The sequence below is a fragment of the Protomyctophum bolini genome (assembly GCF_963924005.1).
Source record: "Protomyctophum bolini genome assembly, chromosome: 18".
In the NCBI taxonomy this organism is placed as follows: Eukaryota; Metazoa; Chordata; class Actinopteri; order Myctophiformes; family Myctophidae; genus Protomyctophum; species Protomyctophum bolini.
Window position 1 is genome coordinate 15,758,933 of NC_137879.1, and position 18,953 is coordinate 15,777,885.

An 18,953-nucleotide genomic window follows, 5' to 3' on the forward strand; every position below is an offset into this window, starting at 1 on the left:
TCGACTGCAACGTTAACATTCTAATATGAGGGGTAATGACCTGTTAAGTGACATATGGCTCTAAATGTCCTTCAGTAACAACCTTCAGCTATCTTTTTCATATTATGTAGTCCTGTACTGTTGTGTGCATGCATGCATTACCGGTAGTTTGAAATACAATTGTAATTTCTTGGACTACTTCACCCATACATCCTAACAGAAAAGTCCCATCTGATTTCTAAACTACGTTAAACTCACTTTGACACTCGTTTTCCATTCACTTTATGCATGTGCATACCCTCTATCTATTCCACAAGCTGATATAAAAACACTCAGAAATAGCAGGATCTCATTCATGGTGTTAACATCTTATTGTGATTTATTGTCTTAAATAAAAAAACATTTGATAACAAAAAAAAAAAAGAAATAGCAGGATCTCATGATGTACGCCAGTATCTGCCAACAGGCTGCTTTTCTCATGAAATTCACGGCTCAAAATCCTGTGTCCATAAAAGAGTGTTCAGCTCTGGGCCTGGATGTTGTCCCAGACTCGAACCACGTCGGAACAGTTGTTGAGGGCTTCTATAAGGACTGAGGCTCCCTCCAGGTGGTCTTGAGCCAGGGACACATGGTTGTGGGCAACAAACTCCAACCCTGCTGAGATGATTTGTATCCCGAGCTCCTCCAGCGAGGTCCGCACCTTCTTCAGCTCTTGTATGTCACAGATAAACTAAGGCGAGAAAAGAAACAATTACCAAAACAGTGGGAATCTTATTCTTAGTGCACATCACAGTTAAGTGTGCAGGTTGTGGTGAACATTTAAACATGACATGAAAAATATCACTGGGTGAATCAATTGATGAAAATGCTGAGATAAAATGTCCTAATTGGCACAATCTTCAGTATCCTATCCATTACAATACCTTACTTGAGATATTCTGAATACCATTGCTGATGGAAAATGTTGTTATTGACAATAAGAAAAGCAGGCTTCTCGAGTTAGCAGCTGTGTATTTTATTAGCAAAATTTTAATGGATACCAGCGCAAGAAAATATATTACACACCTCAGTGCCCTCAGTACCTCAGAGGAAATGATTGCTCCCCCCTTAGTCAAGTGATCACCCCCCCCCCCCCCCCCACATCTTTATAAGCCCCTTAATTTTTTTCCCCAACCTATACTTTACTTTTTATGATTTGAATTTTGTCTTTTTGATTTGATGATTATGAACTGAATGCCCAGGACGTCCTGAATGGAAACAAGACCGCAGGTACTTTTTTCGGTGATCCCTTTGGACGTGTGTTTGACCGTACTCTGAATACTTTATTGGCAGAAATGTAAACAGTACAATCAATCATCTTCTCAATTTGTTCTGTGTGAGCTACTGACAGATTTAGGTTTAAATGTGTGTGTGCTGCTGATTCCTGTGCTCCACCTTCAGGTGTTCAGTCTGACCTGTAGGACGGGCTTGTCGTCCTCGTCCTCCATCTCCTGGACGTCCTCGGCTCCTGCTTCTATAGCCAGCTCTAGAGCTCTGTCTGATGTGATGTCTCCAGCTGGGGCCACTATCACTCCCTTCCTGTTGAAGTTATGGCGAGCGCCGTCTCTTAGTGCCCCCCTGTGGAAAAGCACAGAATTAGCCACTCAATGAGATTTATCTGCACAGCAATCATAGGAAATGTACATACATACATCGTTTTAGTTACCATCAGACGACCAGGATGAACCTGAACTGGCAAGGGACTACCTTTTTTGCAGAGCCTCGGTTTCGATGGGCGCTGATGGGACACTTGTTTTACAGCGCCGGCTACTGATAGTAGGGCGGAGTTATATAAACTCACAAAAACTATGCCTAAACCTAACCTCAGTAAAACTATATGCCCAAACCTAACTCTAACCTGTAAAACAAGCGCCCCCTCAGAGACCATCGGACACCAGGAAGTTGAAATTAGCATCACAAGAGAATTGTGGGGCATGGGACATTTTAAAGAACACTGAAATATTATAATGCTTATCTTTAACAAAACCTGCCCTGCAGCACTGTTTAATGCAATTTATTTGTGCGTGTATTGCAAGTATATTACTGATGACAAAGTAAAAGTCAACAGTATGTATATCCATAACATAAGCAAGCAGCACGCTAGCAGACAATACACTAGTTCTTTCTTTCAATCATTTTATTATTACCAGTAAGACGCCTAAGGGTGAGAAGCAACCTCGCCCTAAAGAGCGAGGTTGCGTGCACGCATCCGCCTTGTTGACAGCAGGGTGCTGGGCGAGCACTGGTGCTTTGGCATGGGGTGCCAGATCAACAGAATGATTTCTGTACTGGCCATATAAGGAGCAAGTCTTGAATGCAAATACTTATGCACAATAAAGGCAGTAACTGTACAACCCGTTACAAAAAGCTTTTAAAAGTGGTCAAAAAGGCACTGAGGCACTCCACATCCGGAGATCCCCACTCTGATAAAAATATATTTTATTGTAGCATGGATAATACAATAAAATACTATAAGAAAATTAATTTTAACTTCATCAGTGTCTCAGATGTACTTTGACTGCCACTTTACACATCCTTTTAAAGAGTTTTGGAAAGTCAGTACCTTGTATGTTTATACATTTCATCATTCTATCTCCATTGTATCTACATAACAGTAACCTTACTAAAGCAATAAGCCCAAAGAGGCTGTGGTTTACAGTCATTTTAGAACAGAGCATCAAGTCACTTTTCCTGACCCATTCCTGTGTAGTGTGTTTTTGAGCTCCGCGAGGCTACGGTTGATGTTGTCAGTCAGGATGTGGATGAGCATGGCACATCCACCAGGCCCCCGGGCTTCATAGCTGTGCTGGGTTCCTAATTTGGTTTTCTCCTGTGAAGACAGGACAGACGGCTTATTAGGAATTAACCCATTAAAATCTGAGGCTGATTCTACAAATGCCTTCTACACCAACCAAAAACACAAATTGATCTCTCTCTCTCTCTATATATATATATATATATATTATTATTTTTTTAATTAAAACATTTACAAGCTTGCAGCGCAGCACAAAGTGACGCAATGTGAGCTTGTGGATCTGATCTTTTTGAATAGCAATTAGCAAATGCTAAAATCTCCTAATGACAGATGCTTTCCAGCTTTTAATAGGTTAATCTGTTCTGTTCACCTGTGTTCTTACTCTGCCACTTCAATTACAAGGTATGAAGGGTTTCCTTTCTATTACGAAAAGAGAAAGTATTCATGATAATTCTACTGGGTAGGTAGTTAGGTACCTTGTTTTGGTGTTGGGATAATATAAGCCAGAAGGCTGGTAGCACGGTACACACATGCAGGAGTGTTAATTCAGTACACAAATACCTCCTGTATTGAATGGAGGCATCATCAATATATCGTATTTGACGTGAAATAATCGCGACTCATTTTCGTATCGTTTTCTCGTGCATCAAATGTGTTGTATTCAATTGAAAATACTATAATCTAAAAAAATATGTGCAAGGATTGGACACAATACAAATAGCCTATGGATAAAACGTTTTTTTAAATTTGACAGCATAACATACCGCACTCTTGATGGCAGCCTCTATAGATGCTTTAGGCATATTCTTGTTTCTGCATTGCTCTATTGCATGGGCCAATGCTACATTATGGTCCGGGTTAGATCCTCCTTCTGCAAAGACCACAGGGCTGGTTGAGAATAAAGTAAGCCAAAGAGGGGAAAAACTCTTGAAATTATGTAATTAATTTTTTGTTGAAAATTAAGTGTACCTTTAACAGCTATCATTATCATCATACCAAACTTTTGGAAGATTCTAGCTCGTGCTTCATCTTTGGGTCCTTTTATGTGTTTGACCTTAGACCATTTGTTGTGGCCAGCACATAAGTTAGCACACAGGTGTAGTGTTCTGACAGGTGAGAGTGAGACAGTCCACGGCAAAAAGTGATGTGAACTTGAGGGCGCTGTTTCGGTGTGAGTAGACCATATCCTTGCGCCTACTGAAGAGCTAGTCCAGGATATCCTTCCACCTATTGAAGAGGTAGTCCAGGCAATTCGGCGAGAGCAGACGTTCAACACAGCCCTGCGCATCACTTCTCCTGCCATCATTGCCCTTGAGATACAAAATCAAGGTTTAGACAGCGGTAATGTATAGCAGTTCAATAATAACAACGGTTGCTTGCTAATGCAGCTACAGAAACAAACTGTTACTATTTAGTATTTATGTCTGTCTCTTGCAAGCAAGCTGATATATAATGTGATTGCTCGTCTGCTCCAACATCAACGTCAAAATGTTCAACGAGAAAGGACTTTCAATATGCAATGTATTCATTCAACGGTAGATGATGACTGACTGAAAGTTATTGAAATGAAAGGTGTTCTGTGAGAACTTACAGTTTGCTTTGGCTGCAGTACGATAACAACATGCAGGCTGCTGTCCTTGTGTGAAACTAACTGACATTTCCTGGTTGAGTTGACGTCAAACGTACGTGCCGCTTTCAGAATAAAAGCTCATGTATTCATTAGTAAGATTAGCATATTGTTCTAAATAACTGGCCTATTTTGTCTAGTTTGTCTAGACAATTTAAAAATTGTTATGGGATCCAGTCAAAACAATAAAAAGGCCAAACTTAATTAAACCACACTTCTTTTCTGGTTAGGAACGGATAGCATATTTTGATTGATTGAATTGAATATACTTTATTAACAGTTTGCTAAAAATTGCACAGATTTATACAAAAGCATGCTAAAAGAATAACTCAAATAAGCCCAGGGCTTAATTTTTTCCATTAGATGTTTAAAGACCAAATAATATACAGCTAATATGCAAAAACATAATAAGGTAGGCCTATATGAGTATAGTGTAATACAAATACACTACTTTACTTTACTATACAAATCACACCAGTGTGAAGTGAGGGGCGCTCTTTATCATCGTACATCATCATACATAATCTCATTCCGGCCAATCACAATTTGCGTCCTCAGCTCCTCCCCTTCGTCACCAATGTTTGTGTTTATGCAAACACTCAAAATTGTCCATTCATTGTCAATGGCATTTAATGTTTGTGTTTACACTCTAGTTTTTTTTTTACACAAACACTCAAAACTAGTTATAGGTGGTGGTAGCAAAATAAACCCTCAAAGCTGGACATAGGAGGGGCTAGCACCCCTCAAAAATAAAGACACCAGTATGTACAGTAAACAGTTGGGGGGTGGGTCATTTCCAGTGATAGACTGTTTACTTTTTACCGGAGCCATGCAGTTACAAATTTCAGCCACCACCTGAACACACAGTTTAAGATACCAGCATTTCATGTAGGTCTGGGTAATTTGAAACCCCAGTCTGATTACAGTAGCATAATTGTATGAAGAAAAACAGTGTAATTCATGAGAAACTAAACAGAGGGCAAGAAGACACAATATAAGACATCATTTGGGGAATACTTGGTGGGATAATGTGTGGTGTGGTGTGTGTTTTCCTGGCTGTTGCCTGTTCTCTCCAGTCTCTCTCCAGGTATACCCCTCCCCCCTACAGAACACAACACTTAAACATTTTGAACATCCTCATCAAGAGCGAGGCTAGGACTAGAAAAAATGAAGTAAAAAGAGACAACCTGTTGTACGAATTATGAACTTGGAGAGCCAGATGGGCATGTGTCACTCCAGATTCAAGGAGAACAAAGAGTTAATTGATACAGGGGCCATTCTGCTGCTAACATTCAACAGTAGAAGGAATTGCACAGAAGGGGGGGGGGTCCTTAAATGCTCCCTCCTCTGCACAGAAGCCCACTCACACCACAGATTGCTTACAACGCAGCACAAGCAGATCCTCCTACATGGGCCCTGACCAGTGGTGCCCATTGATCCTCTGAAAACTGAGCAAAGGAGAGAGGAGAGAAGGTTTCGAGGGATAATTTCTATGCAGACTGCAGAGGAACCACCAGGCGCTTTTAGCACATCTTCAAAAGTGGTTTTACTATTTGCAGATAATTTCTCATTCAGCCATTAAATAGTTATAGGCCTACGAGTTCATGTCCTTGAGTAGATTTGATATTTTAACTTCCTCAAACACATTTCCATTCTGAACCTTCATAGCCTTCAAGTGGACCGTACACAACAAAGGCAAGAAGAGAAGAAATGGGACCAGAGGAGCACAAGTCTTTGTTTAGGAAGACCGATTCCTTCACCACACCCTGAGGAGTAGCATAAGGTGTTGCATGCTGTAGAAGGTTGTGTCTCTATTAAAGGTCTTGATCAAGTTGAAGGTCGGACAAAAGTCATGTCAGTAGGTGGAATGAGCACCCTGGTTCTCTTCCATGTCCTGGTGACAGTAACAGCATTGGTAAGTACATCAACTTCATTCAGTGTATTTCATTCATGTATTAATTGATTTTCCTCATCTTGTATTGCCAAAGGAGTTTCTATATTTTTGTCTTTAGCCTATTGGTTTATTGACAAAACATTGAAAACCAAATTATTTTATAGGAAGCATTTTAACTTTACTTCACTAATTATATAGTATTCAATAGCATTGATATCAGAATCATGCATTCCCTATGAAACAGCTTGACAATGATCATGTCTTGCTCCATACAATTTGAGATTGTTTGATTTGTGCTGATTGTACTTCAATCAAGTGAGTTATTATGGGGAACATAAACTTCATCAATAAAATACAAATCTATAACCGTTTAAAATATATTTGATAGATTTTCCATCTGCTGCCATGTGCATAATTTAAAATGCATTTGTTAATGTGTTCATCTTGTTGTGGAAGTGCACTTGGGCCAGACGCAAAATATTTCCATACGACTAAACACCAGGCCAAATATAGAAAACCTCATGCATATGGGACTTTCTCTTTGACGGTTCACACTGTCGGGTGTGCAGACACATTTGTCTTGTGTGTCAGGCAGCAAGCCAACAATGAGCCCACAATGTTAACTCAAAAAGGATGCTGCAAGTTTATTTTTATCTCAGACTGATGATGTGAAGCTGATCACTATTCTGCTGAACTGTTGAATCTGTTAACTAATGGCCATGCATACATAGTGTAGCTCCAACTTTAAATAACATACTGTACATACATACAGTACGTATATCGAGAGAAGCATCAAATAAATGCCAGTAGCTGACAAAATAAATGGCTCACTGAAATAGGCCTACATCTATTTATAACAGAGTGGCAGATTGTGATGCCGATAGTTATTTTTTAAATATAATCTTAAAGATTTCTGACTGAAATTAAACCACAATTCAATGACCATGACTTTATTCAGAAAAATACATTCCTGTTGACCATTGGTAACATAATACCACAAAAGGTTCTCCCTATGTCCTGACTTGTCTTGACAGCTGTTGTACTGCCAACACACCTCAGTTTCCACAATCAGAAATCCCCCTGAGGACTGAGGTCTTGCTAACTTCAGAAAAATGGATTGGTCTGCACCTTTTAACCCCTTAAACTGCTCAAATTTGACCCCTCTGCAGTAGGCGCTGGCCACAGTCTAGTCCCTGTTCAAACTCTCCATCTCTCCAAAATCGATCCTCAGGGTTGATCTTTGGAAGAATTATAACCTGCTGCTCAGTCAACCTGAAAATCACCCTGCACCAAACAAACCTAATTAAAACGCAATGACCAGGAGATGTCCAACAGTAATTGTTTTGTTTGTTTGTCTGTCAGCAATTTGTACAATGACCATGGATGGTCCATATTTGTCAGTCCCAGCATTCGGCATTCCATTATGCTATATAACATGACCGCACTTTAAAATATATATATATATATATTTATTTGAGTCCACATTTATAAAATACATTATCAAGGGCACAAATAGATTTCAGTTGCTTTTGATATCCCACACACTCGAAACATCATGTGTCTCAGTGCTTGAATCCAAACAAGCCCTAAATGTACAGAATGCACATGAACTTATTCACAGCCAACATTGGTCACTTCAGTCTGTCATATTACCAACCTCGAAAGAAAATCATGGGTACAAAAAGCACCTTCTCCTCCAAATAGACGACTGCCTATAATGGAGGAGATTGAACAGTATGTTGCGAGCTGCTTTTGCCTTACACTAGAGACAACCCCAGAATCCTCAAGCCTCTGACCAGACACACACACACACACACACACACAAACACACACACACACACAAACACACACACACACACACACACACACACACACACACACACACACACACACACACACACAGAGCCCTGCAAGTATGTGTCCACAGTCCAACAATAAACCCTTAAGCCTAATTCATATGACACTATCATTCACCATAAATCACTGATTTCCAGGGTTAATAACTGCTTTAAATAACAGATTTCCAGGCAAGCGACACAAATTGGCAGCTGAGGTGTCTTCATCGGTTTTGGCTGGAGGCCTTCCTCCACCACACTAGGAGATGATGATAGCTGTGAAGCCTGTGATAAATATGACAGCTGACTTTGGGTGCTGCATTATTTGAAATGCTACTCATCCATTGCCAGTTTATAGCTTTGGGTATGCAAAGAATGTGTTAATCACATAAAAAACCCTGTAACCTTAGTTGACCGGAGTCCCCCGCGACTATGCTCCCTCCTGTTTTCACTAGATATCTTCACTGAAAATTGGTGATCTACAAGCTCACAACGCGTCACAGCACATTGCGATGTGAGCTTGTAGATCTGCTGTTTCCGGCGAATTCTCAAACTAGAATACAGACACTATGGTTCACATGGTGGTTAATTATCACATATCCAGATGTATGAGTTGTTCCAGGAGAGAGCAGGTTTATTCAGTGACACTGACTGGTTTCCTTTAGCGGAGGTGGGAGTGGCCCCCAGGATTCCTGTAAAATGTATGCACACACATTTGTGGAAAAAATAATATTATGCACACAAAATTCTCATCTGTGAAGTTGACGTAGGACAGTACTATCTAGACTGTCCTATACTTTATCTTCTCTCTTTCTTCCTTTTATTTAGCTGTATTCCTTTCTTCCTTTCACGCCCTGTGATCTCTTTTTCCTCTCTCTGGCCAGCCATCTTCGTGCGAGGTGGCTAGCTGAATCGCTGCTAGTTTTGTTGTGCGGTTGTGAAATGTACCCAGGAACACAAAGCTACTTGTGTGGGGCTCGCTCTCACCCACAAGCCTGGGGTCTCGACAGACAAGGGCCCCGATGCGGCCAGCAGAAGCCCCACCACTGGAAAACAGGGTTGGCGGGGCATCGCCACATACCGCACCCCCATACAACTATTTCACAACACCTGGAGGCAGCACATCAGATCGTTGGGAGTGAGTTGTGGTTGACAAATCACCCCTGTGGGAGAGGGAGTTTAGCGAGGCTGCAATTAGATCACCTTTAATCTCTTAAATAACAATAGAGGAGCTATAAAGTTTGTCCAGAGTAAAAAGAAAAAAATAACATTTGTTGCCTAATGTCTAATGTCTAAATTATATTTAGAATCTGAATTTTATATTGAATCGAGTGAAAGAAACGGCTATAGATTTTAAAATATAAACATTTGGAGGCATTTTGGCCGACAAAGTGTAATTAGAACGAAACGTACATCTACAGTAATAGATCCCCTTTGTACCATGAACCTCTGAAACATTACATTTATCTGTCATGGTGCAGTTTAAAGCAGTGGTTCCCAAACTTCCCAAACCTTTTTAACTCATGACCAGCGACGGCTCCAGAAAATGGTGACGGGGGGTGTCAGAGTTATCTGACCTCACTACTGCACTTTTAGACAACATAATTAATTAATTGTATATAAAACACTTGGCTGGCTATTTAGAGCGGGAGCGGGGTTTGGTTTACTTAGAAGTCAGTCAATTGGGCTTGTTTGGAGGGACTCAGGGGAGCCTTAGGGGGGGCTGATCGAGTCCCTGCTCATGACCCACAAGAGAAATTGGACATTTGTCTGGGACCCAAACTGGTGAAAATAACAGATTGTCTATTTGTACTACTTCTTAATTATGTATTTTTGGAATTTATGGAATTTCTTAGATTTGTTTATTTGTTGTTTTGTAAAAAGAATCATGACCCAAACACAAATGGGACCCAATCCACTGATTGGGAAACAGTAGTTTAAAGAGTTATTCAACTCTCACTACTGCACTTTTAGACAACATAATTAATTAATTAATTGTATATAAAACACGTTTATTATGTCCTTCCTAAATCAGCATTTTATTTGATGTTGCCATTGAGTCTTGTCATTGTTATCTACAGATAGACGCTGATGATGTCATCACAAGAGACGAACAGGAATACCTTCTAATTGGGGCTCGTGAAAAGTGTGTTAGGAGTATCCGGGTACAAATGGCCCAAATTAAAGGTTAGTATGTTCTGGTCTCTGTTCACAATGGTAACAGCCTATGGCAATGTCATATAACAGTCAATATATCATGTCAATATATCATGTATCCTTTCAAATGAAACTGTCAAGACACTGAACTCCAGCTGACTCCTGCTTAGTCAATCTAAGCCACTCTGGACGATAACATCAGTAAGCAAGCTGCATCCACAGTTAAAACATATACATACAAACTTTTAATTTAAAAATGGAAGCCAAAGGAGCTGATCGGGTTGAAACTTTCCCCAAATTTGTTGTCATGCATCATAGATCACCATGCCGATTCCTGTGGATCACTGTGGGATCTTGATTTCATTAATGTTTTGGTCTCTGATACTAGTCATTATACTTAAAGTAGGCTACTTCAAAATCACTAATAATAACCATTAAAACTGAGACTTTTTAAGATCCAGATTATTGGCCTTTATAGTATTATTTATCTGGTGCAACTCCGCTGGCAACACAAGAAAACAGACGGGTCATATACTGTATGGCAAGTCGTTTTAACATTTAATCGAACCAGTCTCCTATTATATCTGTAATATATTGTTTTAGATATAAAAAATCATGAATTGAATCAAGATATCCATAATAACATTCTTACTTCAAGATATCTAGAATTGTATTTCTCCTAGTTTCCTAATCAAAATTTACGTTTCAGATATCCACAATGACATTCCTCCTATCCACAACTGTCATTTCAGATATCCATAAATGACGTCACTTTTGCCATTCATGTGTATTGATTGGGCTTTTAGTTCACTACAGGTGTCTGTACTGTACAATCAGAGCACAAATAGCTCTTTTCATCAGATGTATTATGGATCAGATAACATATCTGTCCAATATCCTGTTGAGGAGTACCCCTGTTATAGAAAGGTGTTACCTTGAGGCGTTCACAATGCCAGCGCATTTATCATTGAGACTATGAGGCAAATGCTGATGACAGCCGGTCTTGATAGTGGCTGTCTCTGGGGCATTAGAGGAGGTGGAAGAAAACACCTTGTATTAAACACAGTTAAGGCATAAATTTATAATACAGTATACAAAAATAACCCAGACATAATATCTTGCCTTGAATGTGTAAATGCATGAAATTACACATTTCCCAGAAGTGGAAACACAACACAATGGAGGTAGTCAATGGAGACTGTGACCATCATACATGTTTTGACTTTGAATCCGGTACACAAGGTATATTGATACAGTTAAATCCTGTCAAAATTGACTTTTTACCTTTTTACACTATCAAAGGATTTTACTGTGTAGATGCTGAAGACAATCTAAAATGATACAAAGTGAGCAATATGTTCGTAACTTCGTATAGTAAAATGGATATTCATACTCACATTCCGTGCAGTAATAATGCTCAACATTCTCTTGCTTGGGCAGGAGGCGAGTGTGAACCGGAATGGGATGGGCTGATCTGCTGGCCACGGAGCAAAGCCAATCAGGTGGTCTCAGTGCTGTGTCCAGTGTACATCTATGACTTTAACCACAGAGGTAGGTACACACAGTAGAGCGCTCATAACCTCAAATTGTCCTTGTACACTGTACAGTATGATACTTTCACTCAACAGTTAGTTGCTTTCTGGAATATCCCCGTCTTATTGTTGATACCGGCATAGATGGCCATCTAGGGGAGATATATTGACTAAGTCACTGACATTATTGAACTCTGCTCTACCTGTGATTGGGCACCATATTCCATTGCTTCTTATGTCATGTTAATGTGTTTTATTATTACTACCACATTTAATTCTTTCCACATTATTGAAAACATTTTATGACTTTTCTTTTTGTTGGGGTTGAGCTTCAGGTATCTCTGTGCATGCGATAATTTAAGTTTGACCTGATTAAATAAAACTATGATTCATATGGACCAGGTCAGGCTTACCGTCAGTGTGATGCATCAGGGAACTGGGAGAAGGTGTCCAGCATCAACCGCACTTGGGCTAACTATACAGAGTGTACCACCTACCTGACCTCAAACCAGAGGACCCAAGAGGAGGTACGTATTGTCGTCTGTCTTCATTGTGTGTGTGTGTGTGTGTGTGTGTGTGTGTGTGTGTGTGTGTGTGTGTGTGTGTGTGTGTGTGTGTGTGTGTGTGTGTGTGTGTGCGCGTGCGTACGCGCGTTCAGGTGCATCGTCTATTCCTCGCTCAAATGTTTTCAAAAACATTTTTGAGAGCAATGTTTAGCTGTAAATGACATATTGTGTGTGTTTACATGGCTGTCATGTTGGCAACAGCAGTAAATCAGCGGGGCACAGCAGGTGCTCCGAGGGTTTGATTAGGCATCGGTCTGATATAGAGCGGAGCAGTCATTATCCAGAAATAACAGACCGTTGAATTTGGCGATTGACCAATCAGAATCAAGCATTCAACCAAGCCACGTAATAAAGTCATATAATGGCTGCTGTTGTGAAATGTTACATGTATGAATGGGCCTGCAGCCTTTCATGTACAGAAGAAAGCTTTCATCATTGATATATGAAAATAAATAGTTGGAACATGAGTTGTGTTCAGGCAGCTGCAATGAACAACAAGAAACCACTGTTGAACCTTTGTGTTTGTGTAGCTTTTGTTCTCATTACTTTGTGGAATTCATCAGTACTCTTGAACAAACACTGACTCAACATGCACGCACGCACTCTAAGCATGTTTCTGTTTTGTTTCAGAAGGTGTTTGAACGGCTCCATCTGATGTACACCATTGGCTACTCCATTTCTCTCGTGTCGCTATTGGTTGCAGTCTCCATCCTCTGCTATTTCAGGTAAGAAATGTCATAAAACATTGCTTTGTTAATAGATGTGTATTTGGGGTGAATTAAAAACATTTCTAAATGTTACTGTAGCCAGTAGCTTCATGCAAACAATGAGAGAAGGCTTTCAGAAAGTATAAACCATGAGTCCTTAAGTAGCTGACAGTCGTGACTCGTGACTTCTTAATCATAGACAATCTTTTACAACAAATGTATCTAAATTGTGAAGCAGTATTAGATTTTCAGCAATTCCCATAGAGCAGTGGTTCAGGTCGAGACCCAAAAGAGAGATTAAACATTTGCTTAGATTTGTTTGTTTTAAGATTAATAACATTTGGGAAACCGTGCTATAGAGCATCGGTCGGGACTATTCCCATAATAGGTCCTGCCGTGTCTTATTTACGTAGATATAACCGTGCCAGAGGTACTGACCTGCTCTCTCCTTGAGGCTGCACCTTGATGAGTATCGGTGCACGCATGATGCACACATGGACACGGTGAGCCTCTTACGTAGCCCGAGGCTGGTCTGTCTGTCCATGGTTATCTCTGCTGGGATCAAGCTTGTCTGGTACACGGCTGTAGTCTGCTGCAGGGTCACAGTGTTAGTTACTGTGGTTCATCATGTGTAGTTCAGACCTGTTTTTGTGACAGTGATGGTTCGCTGAGAGTTGCTTGATTTAGGTTGCACTGCAGTGACGGAAAAATAACCAAGTGAAGTATATTTACTCAAGGTAGAATTCTGAGTTACTTTTACTTTAGGCTTCTTGAGTATTTCCAATTAGTTTTTCTAGTTTATACTGTATTCTGTAACTTCATTTTGATGACAGTATATCTTTTAAACCTTGACTCAAGTAAAAAAAAAAAAGTAATACAGAACATTTACTTGTATTAGTATTTATATATTGAGGTACTTTTTCCGTAAGTAAACAAATCTGAGTAGGCTACTTCTTCCACCACTGTTAGGTCGGTGGGATCAAAAGGATGATGTCTCCAGGGTGCTGAGGTTGACTGTGAATTCTTACCCTCTCTTTTCTCTGCACACTTCTGCAACACACACACACACACACACACACACACACACACACACACACACACACACACACACACACACACACACACACACACACGCACATCTGGCAGACGTCTCCACTGCACACGTGTCTACATCCACATAAACCTCTTCATCTCCTTCATGTTTCGTGCGGTCAGCATCTTCGTGAAGGACGCTGTGCTCCACTCCATGAGTGATGACAGCAACAAGACCGACCTACACATGGTAAAAGTACCACAATCTTTTTATGCAAGCCTAGTGTTGGTATTGTTGATGTTGTTGTTGTTTTAATTTAAGATAAGTGTTAGTATAGACCAGTGAGTGATCCTCATACATTTTTATGTCAAGGACTCCCAAATTTAATATAAATGTATTTGCTGTGGACCCACAATTGAAAATAAATTGTGCCAGGGACACCTACGTATAAGAGAAGATCTGGCAACATTTTTCATCATGATGTTGTAAGCTAGTAGATTTTGGAATAGCCAATAGCCCTGTATATTAATATGTAAAAGTAATAAAGTAATAAAAGTAATTTAAAAAAATGTATATATAAGAAATGTCCATAGCAGACTTTGTTTTATAGTTTTTTATTTTATTTTTATAATTAGGTTGGCTGTAAAGTTGCTGTTACTCTCTTCCTCTACTCACTCGCTACCAATCATTTCTGGATCCTCGTGGAAGGACTGTACCTTTACAGCTTAGTCTTCATGGCCTTTCTATCCCACAAGAAGTCCCTCCTGTGGGTCCTCAGTATCATCGGCTGGGGTGAGAACTACTGCTGGTCTGAGCAATGCTGCCTGCATGTTCTCACCTTGTTGTCTGTATGCTCACCTCATTGTATTGTTTAACTGTGAGAAATTTGGGACATACAAAGGTTGTTCAGAGACTACAATATACCTCAAAGTTAAAAGATTCTACTTGGCTTTTTGAGATTGAAAAGAAAAGAGAGGAATTAAAATTGTAGTATACTGACTCCACATCAATAACACAGTTTGGTGTAAGGTTCTGGAAAGCCTGACACCATTATATGATGGAAATAGCTGTTATTATTGCTGCGGATCACTGGAATTCAATGTATATATACCGGTATTAAGAATATAGGCCTGGACAATCTTTTTGTGAATGACATCCCCAATAGCATCCCCATCCCCAATAGTTTAAGTGGAGAGGTTGCAGAAATCTAGCATAAACAATTTTCCTTTCATTTCTCATGTACATGCTTTATTGTACTTTCAACTTAATGCAACCTCATCATTCCTCTCGTCACCAGGCGTACCTGCTGTGTTTGTGTCCATCTGGGTCAGTGCGCGAGCATCACTGGCTGACACACAGTGAGTCATGAAATCTAGTCATGTGTGCTCAGTCTTTTACAGAGCAGTGGATAAGCTAACATTTACAGAAATACCACTTATACACAAATATACTCCAATCGTTCCTCTTTACTCTATTTGCAGATGCTGGGACATCAGTGCAGGAAATCTTAAGTGGATCTATCAAGTTCCCATTTTGGCTTCCATTGTTGTAAGGCGATGATTAAACTGTTGAAAGATATTTGAGAAGCTAACATTTCATGCATTTTCTCCAGACGTGATTATTTGACCCCTATTATTTTCCCCCTGGCAGGTGAATTTTTTCCTCTTCCTTAACATAATTAGAGCTTTGGCCTCCAAATTGTGGCGAACCAACAGTGGTGAACTGGACCCTCGACAGCAGTACAGGTGATTGCTCTTTTTTTCCTACCTACACTGTCAAAGCTTCACGTATAGCCTAGATCTGTCACACACTACTGTTTGTACGACAAAGTATAAACACTATAAAGTGTACAGTATGTACCACTTGGTTCATTATCTACAGGAAGCTGCTCAAATCCACGCTGGTTCTCATGCCATTGTTTGGAGTCCACTACATGGTGTTCATGGCTCTGCCATACACAGAGGTCACTGGGCTGCTGTGGCAGGTGCAGATGCATTGTGATATGTTTTTCAACTCCTCCCAGGTAAGACACAACAAGCCCACACGCCTTCCCAAATCCTGAATGAGGATTTCAGAGGTCATCATGAAAACATATTATAAACTAAGTGCATGAATGGATGTATTTGTTTACTTTTAATTATCTGCTTTACATTTCCAGGGTTTTGTTGTTGCATGTATCTACTGCTTCTTCAATGGAGAAGTATGTAGGCTAATTCCTAATTTGACAAATAACATATTACTGCTTCTGGTAAGAAAATGACCTTTTCTTCCATTCCTGTTCTCAGGTAAAGGCAGAAGTAAAGAAGTATTGGCTAAGGCGGAGCCTAGCACTGGACCTCAAACAAAAAGCCAGGATGACCAGCAGTGGGGGCGGAGGCAGTTACTGTGGGGGCATGTTGTCACACACTACCACCCACAGCATCAGCCTCTCTGCCACAAATCCCAAAGCACTGTCACTCAATGGAGGTGTGATGGGTGCAGGAAGTCCCAGCTGTGGCGGGGTAGGGGTCAGGCAGCCACGCCTCACCTCCCTCCACCCCCTCACCAACCTGCCAGGCTATGTGCCCAGTGATACGGAGACTCTGTCTCTGAGGAGACCGGCTAATGCTGTTGGCTCAGGGATTGGGGCTTTGGCCAAGGCCTCTGAGGGAAGCCATGGAGGGGCCCCTGGGGGCCAAGGAGGGACAGGGTATCCAACACAATCCACAGGAACAGAAGATCCAGGCAGCGGTTTGTCTCTAAAGGAGGTGGAGACCGTCTTGTGACTGTTCTGATGTGTGATCAGTTGAACAATCAAATCCATGTGTTTCACCCATCTAGACCAAGACAAATGCATGGTCTATTACATGGTGGAGCTGATCAGAGTCCTGCACATCTACACACACTATGAATGATCTTAACCACTTTCACCCTGACGTGCATATTTTGTGCATGCCATTATAGGTGATACATTTTAAATATCTTCAAAAAGGTTCACACTAATTGAATTGTTAATTGGTTAATCCTAAGTATAAAGTAGGTTGTAAGTGGTTTAACACTGTACTATGGATGCTTTGGTACATCATGGATGGTTCATGGATTCACCTGGTTGATGTTGTTAGGTTATTTGTCACTGTATATTTGCACATACCTGAAATTCAACCTAGATTCCTTGTTTAAGGAATGAACAGGTAATATAAACATTATTTATTGAGCAAAGTTACTTTGAAAATAGAATCACATTCAATGTTTTCCCCCTCTTCAGTTACGCATTGTGATGGTATTTTCTTAGTAGGCTAGTTCTTCCAATTGGTCATGCATCATGCTATCACAATTCCTTTAGAAATGATCTGACTTATATGAAATTATCTGATATATGATGCACCTTTTGCTTTTAGCTAAATTATTGTGCATTGTGTGTTCCATTTAGATTTTAACGAATGGAAAGTACAGTATACAGTAACCTGTAGGTGTAAAATTGATTGCAGATAAAACAACTTCAAAACAATTGTATAAGCTAACATTCATTAGGCCTAAACATGCACTAGAAAACACGTATGTAGAAAAATTAACATACGCTGATATCCATTGAGAATTATTGTGTTTAATAGTCTTATTTATGTTCCTTTCATCATTCATTGGTGCTATGGTAAAGCCATGTAAACGGTCCGATTTGAAAAAGAGTGTTTAAAAACACCCTTCATATTTATTGTAAAGAATTGTAAAAACAAAATTGTAAAAATTGTAATAATGTTCATTAAAAATGAGGTTCTTGTGAAACAAGACTCCTTTTCCTATAAGAATATATGAAAGACCAGTTAATTGTAAGCTGATCAGAATCTGTGAAAAAAATCTAACAAATGACACAGGTCTCCATGATCATGAGTGAATTGCTCACCTCGATACCTCCTCATAACTCCTATGTTGTTTTAAAGATGTGCATGTGTGAATGGAAACTATTTTATATAGCCTACTGCGTCACAATCAAACACAAAAGTTAATCTTGAATTGAACACACAAACACGCACATACGCACGCATGCACATACGTAGTAGTTTACTTGACTTGGGCTACAGACGTGATATATGTTGCTGTTGCCATGTCTACTTTAGAGATGCTCTCATTTCTGCTGCTGGCAAGTATTGACTTCCATAATTCAGTCTCCATTTCCCCATGATTGCTCTGCAAAAGTGATCTCTCATGCTTCACAGCATTTCTCCTTTCCATCATAATGAGAGAGAAAAATACATTGTTCCCATTTAATTCTGAGGATTTCACTTTGTATTTACTGTCTGGTGTCCACTGCCTCATTCACCATTTATCTGTCTGAAAGGGTCCAGAGAGGTGATGTCTACAACCTTTCACCCCTGAAAGGTCAACCCTCAAGCACTTTCTCCCTGCTACCACTGCCCCAAACGCCCTCACAACAGCATCCAGTATTTCACACAATGACCTTAGGCCAAGTCTTGAAGCAAGAGGCATTTGGGTTGTCTACAGTCCTTGAATCTGAGTGACAAAGCTGACTCACAAGCCACCAGTCACTATTGTCTGCAAGATAAACATCAGTCCAATATGGTGGAGATGTGGTTAAGAATATTCATTTCATAGCAAAAAGAGCACTCAAGTATATACAAGTCATGGAGGATCTATGCCCAAACAAGATTTATTGCTGAATGTTCTTGTTGTAACCATTATTTTGGTTACATTTGTACACTCAGACTTACAAATGGATAAATTAACAATGAGGATTTAGCTGTAACCTATATTTCTGCATCTACAGGTTCACGAGAAAAACTTTGTTGTTGAACAATTGTTGTTTTATTGTATGTTTTTAGAACACTGTGAGGAAT

General features: G+C 40.0%; 2 protein-coding genes across 2 annotated transcripts; one reads left to right on the top strand and one right to left on the bottom strand.

Moving 5' to 3' along the window:
• Positions 1-421: 421 nt before the first annotated feature.
• On the bottom strand, positions 422-4,443 carry taco1 (translational activator of mitochondrially encoded cytochrome c oxidase I). The gene is made up of 6 exons (XM_080788964.1): positions 4,365-4,443; positions 3,743-4,083; positions 3,538-3,644; positions 2,715-2,848; positions 1,434-1,596; positions 422-709 (listed from the first exon to the last, which is right to left on the bottom strand). Exons 1-6 carry the CDS (start codon positions 4,394-4,396, stop codon positions 500-502), a joined length of 987 nt encoding a protein of 328 aa, XP_080645090.1. The 5' UTR covers positions 4,397-4,443; the 3' UTR covers positions 422-499.
• A 1,158-nt stretch (positions 4,444-5,601) lies between these two features.
• pth3r (parathyroid hormone 3 receptor) lies at positions 5,602-17,116 on the top strand (the record flags this gene model as incomplete). The annotated part of the gene is made up of 14 exons (XM_080790005.1): positions 5,602-5,698; positions 6,221-6,315; positions 10,211-10,316; positions 11,727-11,837; positions 12,221-12,345; positions 13,015-13,109; positions 14,238-14,373; positions 14,760-14,916; positions 15,422-15,482; positions 15,606-15,672; positions 15,775-15,869; positions 16,006-16,147; positions 16,283-16,324; positions 16,410-17,116. 14 exons carry the CDS (start codon positions 5,602-5,604, stop codon positions 16,887-16,889), a joined length of 1,809 nt encoding a protein of 602 aa, XP_080646131.1. The 3' UTR covers positions 16,890-17,116.
• Positions 17,117-18,953: the final 1,837 nt, after the last annotated feature.